The sequence below is a fragment of the Motacilla alba genome, chromosome 8 (assembly GCF_015832195.1).
Source record: "Motacilla alba alba isolate MOTALB_02 chromosome 8, Motacilla_alba_V1.0_pri, whole genome shotgun sequence".
Lineage (NCBI taxonomy): Eukaryota > Metazoa > Chordata > Aves > Passeriformes > Motacillidae > Motacilla > Motacilla alba.
In genome coordinates, this window is record NC_052023.1 from 5,237,168 (window position 1) to 5,254,286 (window position 17,119).

The window sequence follows — 17,119 nt, forward strand, 5'->3', positions numbered from 1 at the left end:
GTTTTGACACATTTAAAAAAGAGAAATTTGACCTAATGTATTATAAATACCTCATTTGCTTTAAGCAATTATTGTAATCTATCACATTGATGCAGCCAACACAAATATGCACTACATTTCTCATGATAAAAATTGTTCAAACAGGCTTGAATAAATTGTTAATACTCTATAAGCTGCTAGTGGAATAGCTCAGTGATTAGCTCTTCACATGATTCAAATGCATTAGCGACACTGCTGACTAATGACTTGCAAAATCTTTGTTAAAGACGCAGGTACATTTTTAAATGGCAGCCCAGTTCTTAAGTCCATGGCATTTCAGGCTTTGAAACTGAAAAGCTTTGTTACATTGGTTTATGTAAAATCAGTGTTCGATTCATTTTTTTTAAATGACACTCCACATATAATCACATTAATTCTGTTGTGACGAAAGATTCAAGTTACTCTTGAAAAGTATCTTCTCATAATACGATTACTGGAATACTGTTAATCCTGACTGTATGAAGAAGTCTGCGATGTTAAAGACGGTGAACTGCTTTCTCATCAGCACCGTGCAAATGGAGTGATAAATAAGGCCCCTGATAGCTCGGAAACCATTTGTTATTACTCATCAGACTGCATGTGCTTAGGCAGTAGAAAGGGTAAGCAGTCCCTACGAAGAGAGGTGCCCACCTTTAGTATACTTGGTACTTGTCTCACTCATTTTAATACAATTAAGTGGAGATGACCACATCAGTATGGTCATAATGAAACCCCTCAGTGGGAGCTCTGAAGTAATGAGGAGAGCACACAATTTGTGACTCGAGGCCATTTAAAGGAGCCCGCGTGTTTAATTGGCCTAATAAAATTAAGATCATGAATGAGGCTGTCATTGTAACAGGGCCACCGAGGGAGGCTCAGGACCTGAAGGCCTGACCCAGTCCGACGCAGCAGGGCCAGGCCCACCTATCCCGGCGAGAGCTCCAGGGTGACCAGCCCGGCCTGGGAGCGCACGGCCGTGCCATCTGCGAGGCTTCCCTTCGGTGGCCGGGGGAGGCGTCCCGCAGGTGTCCCTGTGGCGCTCCTCCGGGAGGCGGGATGCCGGCGGCGGCCGCGCTCTCCGGGGCCGAGCCGAGCGGGGCCCGCCCAGCGGGGCGCGTCACGGCGGCGGCGCGGCGGGGCGGGGGCGGCGCCGGCCGCAGTCGGCACGGGGAGGGCAGCGAGCGGCGCGCCGGCTGCGCGCACCCCGCACACGGCGCGCTGCCACCGAGGGAGGGAGCGAGCACCATGTGCCGGCCAGCGCTCGCCCGGCTGCTGCTCCTCCAGCTGCTGCTGCTCAAGCTGCACCTCGGCAAAGGTGGGTCCGGCGCGGTGCGGCCGCTCTCCCTCAGCGCCGCGGTTCCCCGGCCTCAGCGCCTCCGGGGAGGCGGGGAGCGTCCTGCCGGCACGGGCACCCCGGGATGTGCGGCCGCGGATGCCCGCTCGCCCCGGTGCCCCGCGCGGGGTGTGGGACCTGCGGAGGGCCGGGCACGCTCGGGGGTTGCGACCTGCGGGGGCCGGGCACGCTCTTCAAGCGGGTGAATGCAGCCCGAGAGCTGGTGACAGGAGCTGCCACCTTCAATCCCTTTCAGAGGGGATTTGTGTCTCATCAGAGCAGCGCGGCACCGAGTCCGTAAAGCAGATTTGCTCCGTTCTCCCCCCGCCCTCAACTTTAGTTCGGTCAGGTCCCTTTTCCCGGCACGGCGCCGGTACCTTTTCCGCCCCGCGTCCCCAGGTGTCGGTGCGTTTTGCCCCGGCAACGGATGCGCAGGAGGTCCCAGCATCACTGCGCTTTATAATTTTTCTTTGTCTGTTGTGTTTCGGGTTTAACCATCTTCTATTCTCAGGCTCCTTTTCCCTCCGCCTTTAAAACAATGCGGGGAATGGCCCCTTTTATTCCTGCACAAAGCAGCTTCGGGATCGCCGCCGTGCTCCCGCGGAGGCGCGTCTCCTCCAGCCCCGCACCGAGCCGCTGTGCCCCGGCGAGCCCAGCCCCAGCCCCGCACCGAGCCGCTGTGCCCCGGCGAGCCCAGCCGCAGCCCCCACCCGGCCGGCGGCGGCTCCCGGGTTGTCCGCGGCCGGGCCGGGCAGCGAGGCGACCCCGGGATGCCCCCGCCGCCCGGCCGTGGGAGCGCGCCCCGCTGACCCAGGCGCGGCCCCGTGTCTCGCAGGCGCCGTCAAGGAGTGCGAGGAGAACCAGTTCCAGTGCCGGAACGAGCGGTGCATCCCCGCCATCTGGAAATGCGACGAGGACGACGACTGCTCGGATAACAGCGACGAGGCGGATTGCCGTGAGTATCCGTGGCCCGCACGGGGCGGGGGTGCCGGGAAGGGCGCGCTTCCCAGCTGCGCTGCGCCTCTTTTTTATGAATGAATGAATGAAGTCGCGCCGTCTCCGGCCGCGGCGCCGATTGGCTGCCGGGAGCAGCAGATCCGTGACGCGGCGCCGCGGGGCAGCGGCTCCTCGCTGCCGGCTCGCCCGGCCCGGCCCGGCCGGGACGCCCGGAGCGCGGCGCGGCAGCGCGAGTGCGGCTGCAGCCGTCACCTGGCGGCTCCCTGCCCTCGCTCTGCCGCTCTCCTCGCCTCCAGCAACGTCTCTGCTCAGAGCGCCTGTAAGGGACAGCGCAGTGTGTGTCCTCGGGGCAGTTGGGAGAGATGTTAAACCCCGGAAGAGCCCGTGCTTAGGGCGAGTGACAGGTGCTCATGTGAAATGTTGCTTACTCATAATCATCCTACAAGATGTGGGGTGGATGTGAATCTTGTGTTTAAATACGTTTGCAGTCAGGGTGAAAAGGCAGATAAACAAGTAGCACTGCTTGGCTTGGCAGTGTCAGCCATGTAACACTAATTCCTTCATAGTGTAAGGGAAGAGAGAGCAAGATCTATACTTTCAATGCTGAGAAAATGGCACTCGTTCCTTCTCCTCAGGGGTGGCCCTGGTGCGCATCAGGGGAAACACATAAACTCTGGGTACTTTGTAGAGTTGTGCTGTTATAACTTGGCTGTTATTTTGCTTACAGCTTCTGATAGCCTGGGAGAATTTGTCTCAGCCACGGAGTGTAAGAAGCATCTGTAAAAGAAATTACAGAGCCTAAATCTTGAAGACAAGTGTCTGTAATTTGGAGTTTAAAATTGCAAATATTGTAGCAAGTACCACATCTCTTGAATCATCTCTGTAGTATAATAGGCACTGAATGTGCATTCAGTGAGTGAACTCTTCAAAGCTCATAGACCCAGTGAATGCATCACGAAAAGAAAGGTCACTGATTATGTGTTTTTCCATATGTGATTTCCCTGTTAACATCTTCCCATGTAAGTCTGTCAGGTGATATTTGGAGTGAAGTCTGAGTAGATCAGTTTAAGGAGAGCAGGGATTCCCAAACTCTTAAATTATAACAAGACATTTCCTGTGAACGCCCCATAACATTTCTTTCTGGTTGCTGTCTTTATTCAGAGGACTTGTTTAGCTTTATGTATAATTTTTTTTTTTATGATCTGGGGCGTTAGCATCATAAATTGAGACATAGAAATGGCTTTTACAGGATTTATAATGGCACTATTTAGAGGCAACTTAGATCTTTCAAATTGCAAAAGACTCGGGGAAGCTGGGGGTGACAGAACTACCGTGGACTCTTGTGTAGCCAAACCAGGAAAGGACACACAGAAGTGTCTGTGTTTCTCCAGAGAGGCAGTACTCTGTGGAAGCACTGGGAATTTCTGAGCAGGTATATCATGGTGTTCTTGAAGCCTTCTATTTAAAACCTCTGTGCCCTGTGGTACAAAGGCTTGGTGAGCTCAGGTGACCTGTGGGCAGTGCTTTTGGAGATGCTGTTTGGAGTTCGGGATCGTGGCTGGAGGAACATCTTGAACGAACTCTGGACCCTGCACTTAACATGGAAGAGTAGGTTTGTGTCCTGAATTCTTACCCTGTTTGAGTGAGGGGTTCAGTATCTGGGCTGCTTTTTAAATTTTCTCCTTATAATCAACCCTCTGAGCATTGTGTCAGAAGAGAGAGAGGGTAGAACAACATGCTGTTGAACATCAGCTCAGCATGGATTGTGCCGTGTTAGAATGCTTATTGCATCTGATTTAGGTTTATTTCAGAGGAGTTTTATAGTTGTTGGGTTTGGGGGTGGTAAAAATATGTTCTTCACTTTAATCTGAATTTGGCATTTATTATTGATTGGGAATCAGACTACAGAAATTACTCATGGACTGTTAATTTAGTTCATAAATAGAGAGACTTTGCAGTTGCTTCTTCAAGCAGGCTGAAAGACAAAAATTACATTTGTCATGCACATTTTTCTCACTTAAATTGTTCTGAACACTGTTTTATTTTGAAAGTGCATACTGCTTTTCAGCATATGGAATGTTTGGAGTTCTACTCACTGGGTGAAAAAATACATTCCATGTTTTCGCTTCTAGATACCGCCTCTGTTACCACTGCTGTAATAAACATATTTATTTTAAAACTATTTTATTAACATATGCAATAGAAGAAACTATTTTGGAAAACTCAGCATGCCAGAGTGGTGATGGAGAGGGAGATGAATATGCAGGTAGCCTGCTGGCAGTGAGTACAGAGAAGGACCCTGATAACCTCTGTAATTACTTGATGATTCTTTTTCCCAGAGCTGATAATGTATTTGTAATAGCTCATTGCTGCTTGTGTATATTCTCCCTTTGTGAAGAGACAGGATGGTCTTTATGGTGTGAAGAATTGGTTTGTGAAACCAATTTCTTGTGGTAGATGGTCTAATACACTGGAAAATTTTGTAACCAGGAATATCTTAAATAGTTGGAAAGAGCTGATTTTTTTTTTTCTGACAGGACTCTGTGGGCTTCCTACTAGAAATGGTCTTTGCGCAAGACTGAATTTTTATTTGTTTATTTTTATCTGTGTCCCCTTTGTGTTGTGTCCCTTGTCTGTCCCTGTTTCCCCCATCCTCTGTGCCCCCATGGTTTGCTGGCATAATGTTTTGGATTCTAAGGAGAATGTTTCAGTAATGAAAGTGTATTGCATCCTTGGCATTTGCTTTCAACTAAGTAATCCTTTTCTGTCGTGGCTGGTAGTTCAACTTATCCACCGTAGGACTGATGTGTGAGTTAATGCAGCAAACATCGGACCTGAAGGCAGCACTGGTTTTCAAGGTGTGTTAAATTTATCCAGGACAGGGTTTCTGGGCTAGCAAAAGAACGGTAGCCAAGGAGGCTGCCAGGAAGGGAGGAGATGGTGCTCGTTTGTGTGTAGGCACATGACTTGTGAAGTGTTAACAAGAGAGAAGGAGGAGACACTAATTTGTGTGCATTGTAGAAATATATAAAAATAAAGCAGTAAGCAGATTGCCGAACTATGAAGATGCCGTTTTGCTGTCGTGTTTTCAGAAAGTTATACCATTTTGAGGAAAGGAAGATAAAAAGGGAGTGGATATGTTCCTTAAAATGTATCTTTGGAAAGGAAGCTAAACTCCAGAGAGTTGAGAGATAACCAGTGGAAGTTACATTGTTTGGATTGCTGGGGAAATCAAGTTTTAAACTTTGGAATTAGAAATCTTGGGTACCTATTGCAGAGTTCAAACCCGTCCTAGAACTATTTGTTCTGCTCTATGCAAAAGAATTTGCTTGGGCTCAGTCCAGTCTGTGTAGACCTGAGAAAACAAAATCCTGGTCACAACTTAAAGCTTGCAATACCACAATCTGCACTAAATGTGGTCCATACAATGAGGACAGAGCCCCAGGGCAGTTCTGAACATGCTCTGAACATTCTGTAGATGTATTTTAGTCCTTCCCTGTGAGACATTTTCCTCTTCGGAATCACTGGAAAGGTCTTACAAGCTGTTTCAGACAATGCTTGCAGATGCACAGTCATTGAGACAGTTTTTGTAATGGTACAGCAGTAATTTTATAAAAGATCAAAGCTACTTCTATAGTGGGAAAAATGTCCATTTTCTGAGGCACAGTGTTTTAGCAAAAACATTCTTTGCTGAGGTACTCAAAATGTGGGATATTGACTTTTTTCTGTGTCTCCCTCAGGAAAGTTGGAGGCTGCAAAGCCAGGTCAGACTAGGGATGTGTGTGCTGTGTGTCCAGGGTGCTGCTGCTGTGTGACGCATCACCCCGAATGGAAAATCCTGGAGTGCTGTTCTGAAGGGGGAGTGGCTCTTGGAGGCTTTTTCCCCAGCTTTACAAGTTTATTCCTGTTTGCCATTGTAGCCAGCAGAAAACAAGGAAGACCTTGCAAGCAGCTGCCAGACGCAAGATACTTGACGCAAAATAGGAGCTCTTACTTTGATAGTTGTTTGATTTTATTTTTGTGATGTAAGTATGGTTCACATTATCTTAACCCAGACCTGAGTGTGAGTGAAAGAGACTGGAGGATCTCTGCTTAAATGTTTCACTGTTGAATAAACACTAAATGTGGCAAAGAGAATAGTTGCTAAAAGCAATCAGTAGCTTAACAAGTTTCCTAAAATTAAACACAAGCTGCAAGATCATTTCAGCTTTGTAATACCTGCCTGCAGGGGGACACAGCCAAATGCAGAATTACTATTTCTTGTTTAAAGCAAGCTCCATTTTCCACCTTTGCACTGATATCCTTTCTGTGGTGTTGCTTGCTCATGGGGCCTGCTCATGGAGATATTTTATAGATGGGGCTGAGGCTGCCTCAGGTATGAGATGCAGTCTGAAGGGAGTTACTGTTTCAAAAACGTGTCCAGAATGCAAGGTAAACATGTGGCATCAGCAAACCTCCTCTTCCTCAGCCCTTGCCTGCCTTGTGGCTACAGAAGGTGGCTGTGTAGCTGGACACGTTTCCTTTGCAATTGGGACGAAGGAGGACTCCTGTGCTTCCACTGGCTTTGTTCAGAGAGTCTGCAGAGTTTGACTCCTGCTGCCTGTGTGGAAACCCAGGAGGCAGCCTCATGGTCTCTGTGGTTTTCAGTTTAGGTTTCACTAGAGCTGGAATTTGGCAGTAAAAACATATCAAAAAGCCCATTTGAAAACTAAATTCTAGATCCTGTGCAAAGTTAAGGACTGGGTGGCTTTGAAGTGCAGGAGTGTCATGGTGTGCCATGCTTGCAGGTTTTGGGGCATGACCAAGTGACACAGTAGGCACTCACAATGCCACATGTATTCTGTAACTTTTTGTCCTCTGGTATGCATTGCTCCAATTTCTCTTTCTGTTTCGTATTGAGCCAGTGTCCTGTATGCTGAGTGATTGCTGCCATGGAGATCCTGTGCCTGTCACCATGCGGAGTTTTAGGGCTCCTTGACTTAGGCACCATCATATGCTCTTGATTGTGTCAGTGACATTTTAACTGTGTTGTGTGGCCAGCTTGCATGCTTATCCCCAAACTGGAAGCACTAGGAAGATTGGTGTTGAGAGGCAGGACTTGTTTGCTTTTCTGTGTGGCTGCTGCCTGCTTGTCCTGGTCTGTACTGGATTCATGTCCAGCTTAGGCTCAAAACCAGTTTACTGACTTCCTGTGTTCCACAGTGAATGCTTTTATTCATTTATCTTCATTTTTCATTATATTCTTGTTGTCCGCTCTGAAAAAACTAACTCGCATGCTTTTGCTGTCTGGATTATCTTCCCTGTTAGTGCAACCTGCTGCAACATTTATGTAAAAAATCAAATTTTAAACTCATGCCCTTCTCCATTTCCCTATTTCCTGGGACATTTTCTTGAGCAGTTGTATTTATGGAGTTTTATTTATTAAGCAGTCTAGATGCAGACTGCTTTCCAGAAGGTGGTGATTTTCTGTTACTCCTGCTCATGGTCTGGGAAAGAAAGAGAGAACGGAGACGGGACCACTGAAAAGGCAGAAGAGAGAGCTGGGAGAGCCACTGGGGACATTATGGTTACTGAGGGAAGTGAACTTGGTTTTATGCAGTGCTGCTGTGCTACAGCAAGAAGGCACAAGAGCTGCTCTAGATACCATTGCAGGAGTGAGCTGTGAGCTGAAAAGCTTTCCTGAGGTCAAGGAGAATGGGAACAGTGAATATGATAATACAGTTCAATAAGGAAATGATGAAAGTGCAGTTAACACCAACCAGACTTGGTTTGTTTATCAGAGCTCAGAGCTGTCTTTCAGAGGACAGAAGCATGTTCTACATTTTGAGCCAAGTAGGTAAGCTTCATCCACAGCATTTTAATGTATAAAGATAAAGAAGCTGTGGCTGCCCCATCCCTGGCAGTGTTCAAGGCCAGGCTGGTTGGGGCACTGAGCAGCCTGGTCTAGTGAAAGGTGTCCCTGCCCATGACAGGGGTTTTGGAACTAATGGTCTTTAGAGTGCCTTCCAACCCAGACCATTCTGTGCTTCTGGGAAAAGTCGATGCAGGCCAGTTCTCTTGTGTGTGCAGGGTTCTAGACCCAGGCTTAGCACAGGTTAGAGATGGGATTTCTGACTGGTTGATGTTAAGAGTGGAAGATACTTAGGATAATTTAATATTAATCAGAAAATGTTCCAAAGTTTATTCAAATTGCAATTATGAGACCAGAGAAACCAAGTGTAATGCGTTGGTGAACACATTTATTTGATACACCTACACTAAGAGATTGTCAGTGCTAGAAATAATACATTTTCTTGACTCCATTGTCCACCTAAAGGACCATTAAACACTTACACCTGAAAATGTCTAACCAGTATTGATTCCTTCAGCAGACACCCAGCTTTTGTTTCTGCTGGCTTTTTCAATACCATCAGCTTTTTGAATTCACTGACAAATCTACCATGTCTTCGGTGTGCCTCAGTGACTGATGTTGTGTTAGGGATGCATTTGTGGTAGGATTGATGTGGTGTGAAGTTCTCCCGGTCCTTTTACTGGTGTCCTTTTCTTCTCCACAGCTTTCCTATTCTCCTGCAGCTTTTCCCTGGTAATTTCAGAGATGTTCCCAAAGCATGCTGTTGCCCAGTTCTGCTTTTCTGTGTCACTACACTTTTCTGTGTCTGCCTTATAAAATGCTGTAAGATGTCAAGTGTTCTTTCTTTTTTTTTTCCTTTGCCCAGGAAAACAAATCAGTAAGCTGAGTTTGGTAATGGAGATGAAGATGTGGGTTGCTGCTTTCTTGTGCAGTAGCTGGTCCTTGGCAGAAAAGGAGTCTGCCTGCTCTGGTGTGTGCTCTGCTCTCAGGGAAACAGCTGCTTCCAGCCAAAGGGAAATCCTCACTATTTTATGGTGCATGTGAGGGAAGTGTTGGAAAAGCTGACTGTAGTTTTTCTAGCTCTGTTTTCCATTAAAATTATTAATATTTAGATACCCACAAGGGAGGGTGAAAGGCCCTGTGATAAAATTAATGCAGATTTTCTACTCTGTGAGAAATTCTGTCTGAAATGCAAGTGATAAAAACCTGATTAGACTTTAGAAGTTACAATAATACTGTAAGCTAGTTAGAAAATAAAACTAAACCCTTGTACACTGAAATATTTTCAAAAGCCAGATTTTAACGTGGAAGTAGCCAGAAGATTTTTAAAGCAGGGTTGTGGGCTCTGTCACTGATGGGTCTCTCAGGGTGAGACATCCTGTTTCTTGCCATAGTAATGATGCCCTGGTAGACTGTGCTTCTGTTCCTGGCAAGGCCCATGACATTTTTCCCAGAGAGTGGCAGATCTGGCAGCCCTGTGCCTTTCTCCTCATGAAGAGGTGAATAAATGGTGTTAGGGCTCTTCTGCTCCAGAGTGACTCAGCGGTACCAGAGTCAGCGGCCAAGCCAAGAACAGAAGTGAGGCCTCCTGCCTACCAGTCCAGTGCTCAACACACACAGCTGCTCCTTGCACAGGTACCTGCTGGACAAGTGGAAGGGTTTCAGTTTTTCCTCCAGGTTTCCTGGTTGTTTTCAGCCTAAGCTAAGGCCTGGCAGTCAGTCTAACCTCACACTTAATGCCAAGAGCAAGTGTTAGAAACTAGGAGAGAACAGGATTTATAGCTGGCTTGGAGCAAGGCTTACAAGCCTTTGGGCTGCAGCCATGTAAAGGGACTTTTATTGCCAACTTTTTTTCTTAGATTTTCTGTTTCTGATACTTCAATATTATTTAATGCATTATTAATATTTATTAAATGCTTGAGAGCATGTGTGGCACAGTACCAGGACCAGAGCAGTGAGGGACTCAGTTTCCATGGCAGCAGGAGCACAGTCCTGTACTTGCAGAACCAGAAGGGCTCTTTTTGGCAACTGCTCTCTGTGCTGTTGTGATTACTTTTTAAAGATAGATATATTATTTAACATCTAATTTGTTAATGCTGCAGAATTTTGTCCGTCCTGAGTGAGAATTTTGCCTGCTGTAAGTTTCTTTGTCTTTTTCTTGAGTTCTAGCTTTGTTTCTGTATCTTCTGTGGGTGTCATTTCTTTTACTTGCAAAATAGGGAAAGTGGTGAAAGCGTGTATTTAAAATTCATAGTAATAAGTGGAAATCTTATCTTGATTTTGGTTAAATTTGAAATGTTACATTGTTGAAGACTTCCCTTACATGTAGCATATAGCATAGATTTATCAATTAAAATAATTGTTGAAGAAACTGGTGTGTACAACTGACAGTAAACTCTTAACTCTGCTGTGTCCCTCATTTAGATAACTGCTCCAGTTCCAGGTTTTAACTTTGTATTTTATTTTAACTGGCCTTGTTTTATACTTTTTTTTCATGCTGCCTTCCTTGATATGTAATGTGCAGTGTGATGTACACTGAGGTGATACTTTGCTTCATTTCAAGGGTGAATTAAACTTTTTGTTTGATCCCAGGTCTTGTCCTGCTGTGCATTACTGAGTTGAGGTTTTCTGTCTGTCTTTGCTTTCCATGTATGAAGGTAGTGGGATTAATTTCTTTTGGTGGCTTTTTTCTGTTTTTGTTGATCTAGATGAGTAAGGTTGTAGGCATCTTTCCAAATGTGTTGCATGAGTCTCCTACGATAGATACCAGCTGCTTGGCTTGCTGTTTGAGCAGTGACTGTATATCAGTAAACATTGCTGGATTTACTGGACATGTTCCATGCAGATATGATGCACTCTGCGAGACCCAGGGACTAGTTAAGACCATAAAAATCAGCTACAGCAGGAGCAGTGAATATACTTGCACTGAGAATAAGAATTTTGGATGTAAACTTACAACTCTTCCTGTAGACTTTTCATCCTGAATCACAGTTGATCTACAGAGCTACTTATAAACAGAGAAATGGCCCAGTTTCTTTGATAGCAAATGTCAGTGCTGACTGATATAGGCCAAGAAATACACCTCCTGCCTCTGTAACTCAGAGCTTCTATTCTTGTTTGTGTGGTTGTGTTACACTCATTACACATTTGTCATCCCGTGGCTGCTTAGCAGTTCAGCTTTCTATGAATCGTCCCATAAAAGTGGCCTAAATATTATCTCAGGGATGTGAAAATCGGTGCTTGGGGAAGTTACCCTCTGCCCAAGGCTGTAGAGTGATTCAGCAACTCATTGTGGACATTAGTGACTCATGGAGAAAGTCCCCACTTTCTTTTTTCCAGGTCTATTATCACGTTGTTTTACACAGATAATCGTGTTCCTTGGATTAAATGACTGCTCAAGGATTTAGCCTTTGCTTTTCTCATACACAGTTCGTAAAATATTCAGTAAAACCCCAGTGTTGAGACAACTCTCTGTTTCAAAATTTTAGTGTTGGTCAAGTGCAAGAAATGCTTCAAATGTCTCACTTCTCGTATTCAGTATTGGACACAGAAAATACAGGTGGTTGAGGAGGAGCATAGTATTTTTGTGTTCCAAAATGAACTTTGTTTTTCTGCAGTCCAGCAGATCCTGAAGCCTGTGTACAGACACATCACTGCAGTCACTTCTTCAGCTGGCCTAAAGTGCCTGTTGTGAGGCTGCACACCACAGACTTTTAGTTTGCTGAAGAGGCTCTTTCCATTCTAAATTGCATTCAAGCCTCCTTCACCTCCTGCCCACACCCTGCTGTTATCTGAGCACGAACTACTGAACTTATCACCTGTGCACCCTTTCCTCCATAAATTATTAGTAACGTATCCTTTTCTGGAAGGAACAAAGATAACTGAGGGAGCTTAATTTTCTATTGTTTATTTTATTACTCTTTTCCTTCTTCCTTTCTCATGTAAAACAGCAAAGATACAGTTTAGATTGTGCAACTCTGAAGTTTGCACAAGGTGGGTTTGGTACATGATTTAGGATGTGTAACCTCTGAGGGAACTGCTCTTTGGCTCGTGGTAAATAAGGAGTTTCAAAGGGAACCTCTGGACCAATCTCTGCCAGGATCACATTGATGTGTTGAAATAGCTTTACTTCAAGCTTTTTGCTGGATGATTTCTGTTCCACCTTTTCACAAGAGCTCTTTAACACAGAAATCTGTCCTATTTTTTAAAAAATAATGTGTTATGTGTATTTGCCCAAGGTGCCAGTGCGTGTTGATCCCTGAAGTTAAATTAGGATTAAGGAGCTGCATTGACAGGTGTTGAAAAGAATCATATCTGTCCAGTTCTTGACTGCAGGGTCTCTGACTGTGGCATGGCACTTCAAAGAGAGTGAGTGTAGAGCAGGGGAGAAATCCTGGGGCACCCTTTTCTAGAGGGAAATGATAAATAAGGTACTTAATTTTTCTCCATGGCTGTGGACAAGCCCGTGCCTGAGCAATATGGAGCCTTTCCCAGGCTTGCTCCCAGTGTCTTATTGCCTTGCTCTTCTTCCAGTCTTTCCCCATGAGTTTGGCCATTAATTCTCACGGCTCTGTTTCACAGAGTGCCCATCCTCAGCAGCAATGCACAAAGCCTTTGTTAACACCTTCCCTCGCTCGGGCATCGCAGGGGACTCTGCAGAGCTTGGCTGAGAGCAGCAGCATTTCTTCACTTTCGATTATGCACGCAACCATGTGAAGATTGCAAGCCTTTAGTTGTGCTAATGCTCATAGAAAGGATTAATAATTCCTGCACAAATGCCGTACTTCAGCTGGCAAGAAGCAGCTAAGTTCACTTTGCCCAGATCTAATGACTTAATTGACAGTATTTTTATATTTTGAGGCTGGAATGCAGGTTGAGGCTGCCAGGGTGATAAGTGTTGGAGACTCCAGAGCTGATGTGGAGCTCCACGCCTGCCTACTGTTGATTCCAGTTCAGGGCTGTTGGGCACTGTGAGGTGCCCTGGCAAGCAGTGCCCCGAGAGATGTGTGATCACAGAACAAAAGCCGTTGCTGTCACTGAACAGTTTTGATCCTCCAGCTTTCAAGGTCAGGACTAAGATACTCAGCACCTTGGGAGATGCTGCATTCCTGCAGCAAGAGTCAGGGTTGTGCTGGGGATTATGGAGTCCTTGGCTTACGAGGCTCTTACCCTGGCAGCTTCATCCCTGCCTGCTCAGTGCACTGAAGGAGTGTTTCAAGAAAACCTGAAACCAAAATATCCTTTTAGAAGACTGCCTTCTTTCCTTTTCCAAGCAGGCTGGATAGCTGTCAGTGAGTTGTCCGTAATACTAAGGGTTGAGCAGTGATCTTTGTTGCTTACTGGTTCCTCTTCTGAGCCATGTTGTGCAGGCTTCATCATCATATCACAGGGTTAATTTTAGAATGCAAAAAAGATGCTTCTCTGACAGTGAAAACCACCGAGGGGGAGGAAGGCAGCCAAGTACAGGACCTAATTTCCCCCCTTTCTACAAAAGTGTTTTTTTCTTCCTGTGGGGGAGTGTGAGTTTGAATGTGGCATTAGAAACATTCAGCGAGGGGTTCAGGGCAGAATCTTGCTGTGTTGTTTTTGAAAAGGGCTCTCTCCCTGCTACTTGTTTCTACTGAAGTCATGTGGGATTAGGTTTCCTGAGAGGAGTAAACAATCCTGGTGAGATCCAGAGCAACAAACTAGAATTCTCTTAATTTAATTTATGGCCGTTTTTGTGACTGTGGTACACCTGAGAGCTGTATCACCTGTGCTGGAGATGGCTGGGGGTGAATTTCCTGTTCATGAAGCGTTTTGGTGCATCAGCTTGACCTTTTACATAGAAAAAGGGCATGTGTAAATGTCACTTTTCTACAGTAATCAGTTGGGATTATCTGCCATTGTGTTGGGTTTTTTTCTCTGCTTTTATAATAGCAGAGATTTTTACAGCACTTTGACGAGTAAGAATGATGGAGGTTTCGCTGTCTTACGCTGGATAAATTCTCGGCAGTAGATGGGAGGGAGATGATTCATACCTATTAGGAGTCTATGTGTGAGACAGTTATATTTCTGATTGGATATGAAGTGGAAGATGGAGGATCTCATTTCACTCATGCTGTTAGAATCCAAAATGTTAAATGATGAGTGTCTTGGGATTTGGGGAGGATATTTGCTGTGTGTTCTGCTCTAATTAATTGCGATGTTTGCTGGGGGTTCCTTATTACTTTAATCTGCGGACAGCACCGTTCTCTGATGGTGAAAGTTGAAGAGAGAAAACATCTTGTCTGTGTGAGGGCTCAGCCTGATCTTGCTGCTGCAGAAGTCTCTGAGGAAATGCTGACTGGTTATTTTAGATTGCTGACAAAGCGTGGTCCTGTAGCTTCAGAGCACAGACCTGACCCTCTCCCTGCTGGCATAGCTCTGTTGAGATTGACGTCTCTTAGCTGGAAAAGCTGCTACTGTGGGCCCAGAAGGGCTGAAAGGAGCTGGGTCTGTGTGGTCCATGAGGTCCTGCCGAGAGAAGAGCCCTGGCTGGCTTTGCTGAGCACGGGGCTGTGCCCATGTAGCTGAGCTGGCCAGGGCTTCTCCACAGGGCAACTCTCACCAGCCAGGCAGTGCTTCACCTCGGGTACATTTTATCTCCTGAGATGTGCCTGTGAAATAATGGTGAAGGGAACAGTGTTGGCAGGGGAATATGCTGGATAAAACATGAGTTTGAAGTGATATTTCAAGGGATATTTGTTCCTTCATAGTTACAAACAGTCACAACTGACAATAAGAAACCTTTGCAAACTCAAAAATCAATGGCTTCAGGCCTGTGGAGTTCACAAAATGTTTTCTGCAGGAGTTTTCACTGGGTATTACCCAGGGTATTACCCTGTTTTTCTTTTGCCTCCAGAAGTGCATAGAGAATCATTGTGGAGCTACAATACAAGTTCTGGCCTTGGACCACTGTTTTGTTCCAAGTGAGGATTAACTGCTCTCTAATTCTGTTTTAGGGGTGAAAGTACAGCTTCATTCCATTCCTAATCTCATGCATCCCCCAGCTACAATGTTGTGTGAGAACTTGCCATTGGCAAGCCATGAAAATAGAAACCATCCATATTTTATTGACCATTTAGTCTGTCTCCAGCACTTCTTTTGCTTGTGTTTCCCAGTGTCCTGCTGAAGGAATGATCAATCGCAGGCATATTTTAGTCTGTGATACCCCTAGTTTTATAATGATCTTGCTTTCAGTTTGGATGGTGTAAAATTGCTCTCTTAAGCTGCTTAGTCTGCATTTGCAGCTCTGCTCTTTGGTGGAAGGGGCCAAGCTTGCTCCAGTGGATGCTGTGTTATTCTATGGCTAAAGCAAGTTCTTCCTGTGCTGAACTTCAGGTGTCTCTTCTTTCTGGAGCAGAAAGACCCAGAGCTGTCAGTGTGGTACAGGTGCAGTGTGTAGGCCTGAACTTTCACACAGGAAGTCCAGAAGTGCAGGAGACCACAAGGTTAATGTGATATTTACATTTTATTGAGAATCTGCTTGGCAGGAGAATCCTCACTGTGGCTTTGGCTTTGCCAGTGCCTGTGGTGCTCACCTTGCTGTGAACAGCACAGGAACTAAAATTTCTCCAGGCTTGGCTCACAGTTTGCAGTGTTATCTGTCATAGCAGGAATAGACCCAAGGAATATGAGCAGTGTTCCTCTGTCCCACAAAATTGAACTACTGCCTGGGTTGAGTATTCCCAATTAAAGCTCCTTGCCCTGTCTGACAATATTGTATCCATGGCTGAATATGGCTTGGAAAGTCCCAATATTACTGCTTTAATCCACTTGCTTATAAAAAAACTTGAAGTTCATGTTCTGGTTTAGCTATTGTGCAATATATTCAACGGACAAAAAAAGCAAAGCAAGAAAACTCCAACCCTGACCCATTTGGAGAGGTGGATTTTCCTGCTAAGCTGCAGGCTATTAGATTGCACAGCAGAACTCTTGGTGAGTTCAAAGTGAGTTTATTGTTGCTGTGTGGGTATTTAGTGAGTCAGTGTAAACCTCTTTAATTCTGTTACGTCAGTAATGCAGCTTTCATCCTGCTTTTTCAGTACCCTTTCTCAGGTAACATTAACAGGATTTGCCTGTAATATATGGGTACTAAAACACTTCCAGTATATTTGTAATATAATAGGTACTTCCTGTAATATATAGGTACTATGACACTTCCAGCTTCTTTTGTTTAACTGCAGAACTGGGGAGGAAGAATTGCCAAATGTGAGTAGGCACTCTCCATCTCTATCACTGCTGTGCACTTGGTTAGAAGTGTATGAACTTGATGGAGATTTGCTTTGATGAGCTTTTGCCAGGTTGGCCTTTCGTTCCAACAGCATTATGTCTGACTAATTACAGTCAAATAAACTGCCTTGGAGTTTTCCAGCATGCTGCCTCTCCTCTAGATGAAGAGCAGGTAATCGTGACTCAGTCCTGCCAAATCTATTCTGTTACAAAGAATTTCTAGGCAGGTGGCTGTAGAGTGAATCTGTACTGCTCTAGCAAGGATCTTTGCTCATGAAGGCCATTCCAGGGAAGGTTTTCAGAGGGAACAGGCAGGTGAGGGCCAGGCCTGCTGAAGGGTCATTTGGGTGCTCTGGACAGTTCTGTCCTCAGGTCTCCACTGGAAAAGTGCCTCCCTGTGCAGAGAGCTTGCAGTGTCAGCCTGTGTGGCTGGGCTCCTCACCTTTGCATTTACTTATTGTTGCTATTTTCCATGGAATTGGCTGCCTGCAGGAAACTCCTGCTGTCAATGCAGAAATGGGAGGGTGCAACTCCGTTTAAGGAAGGTGCTTCTCTGCTGCAATAAGTAAAAATGGGAAAGTAAAAATTCCTGCTCTAGCTGTCTGATTGTTAGTGGGGCAGATAGGCCCCAAAAGTAATACTAGGGTTATTCTGTAAATGCCCTATTTTTAAAAATGAAAACAAGAAGTCTCATAATTCACAAGAAG

At 45.5% G+C, this 17,119-nt stretch overlaps 1 protein-coding gene across 2 annotated transcripts in view; it reads left to right on the forward strand.

The window, feature by feature from the left end:
• The first annotated feature begins 1,059 nt into the window (after positions 1-1,059).
• LRP8 (LDL receptor related protein 8) overlaps positions 1,060-17,119 on the forward strand; it is a 172,626-nt gene continuing 156,566 nt past the window's right edge. For both annotated transcript variants that reach the window (XM_038145115.1, XM_038145116.1), the window contains exons 1-2: positions 1,060-1,333; positions 2,187-2,306. In XM_038145115.1, coding sequence (XP_038001043.1) covers positions 1,075-1,333; positions 2,187-2,306 — 379 coding nt within the window. In that variant the 5' untranslated portion in view covers positions 1,060-1,074. The remainder of the gene's footprint in view (positions 1,334-2,186; positions 2,307-17,119) is intronic.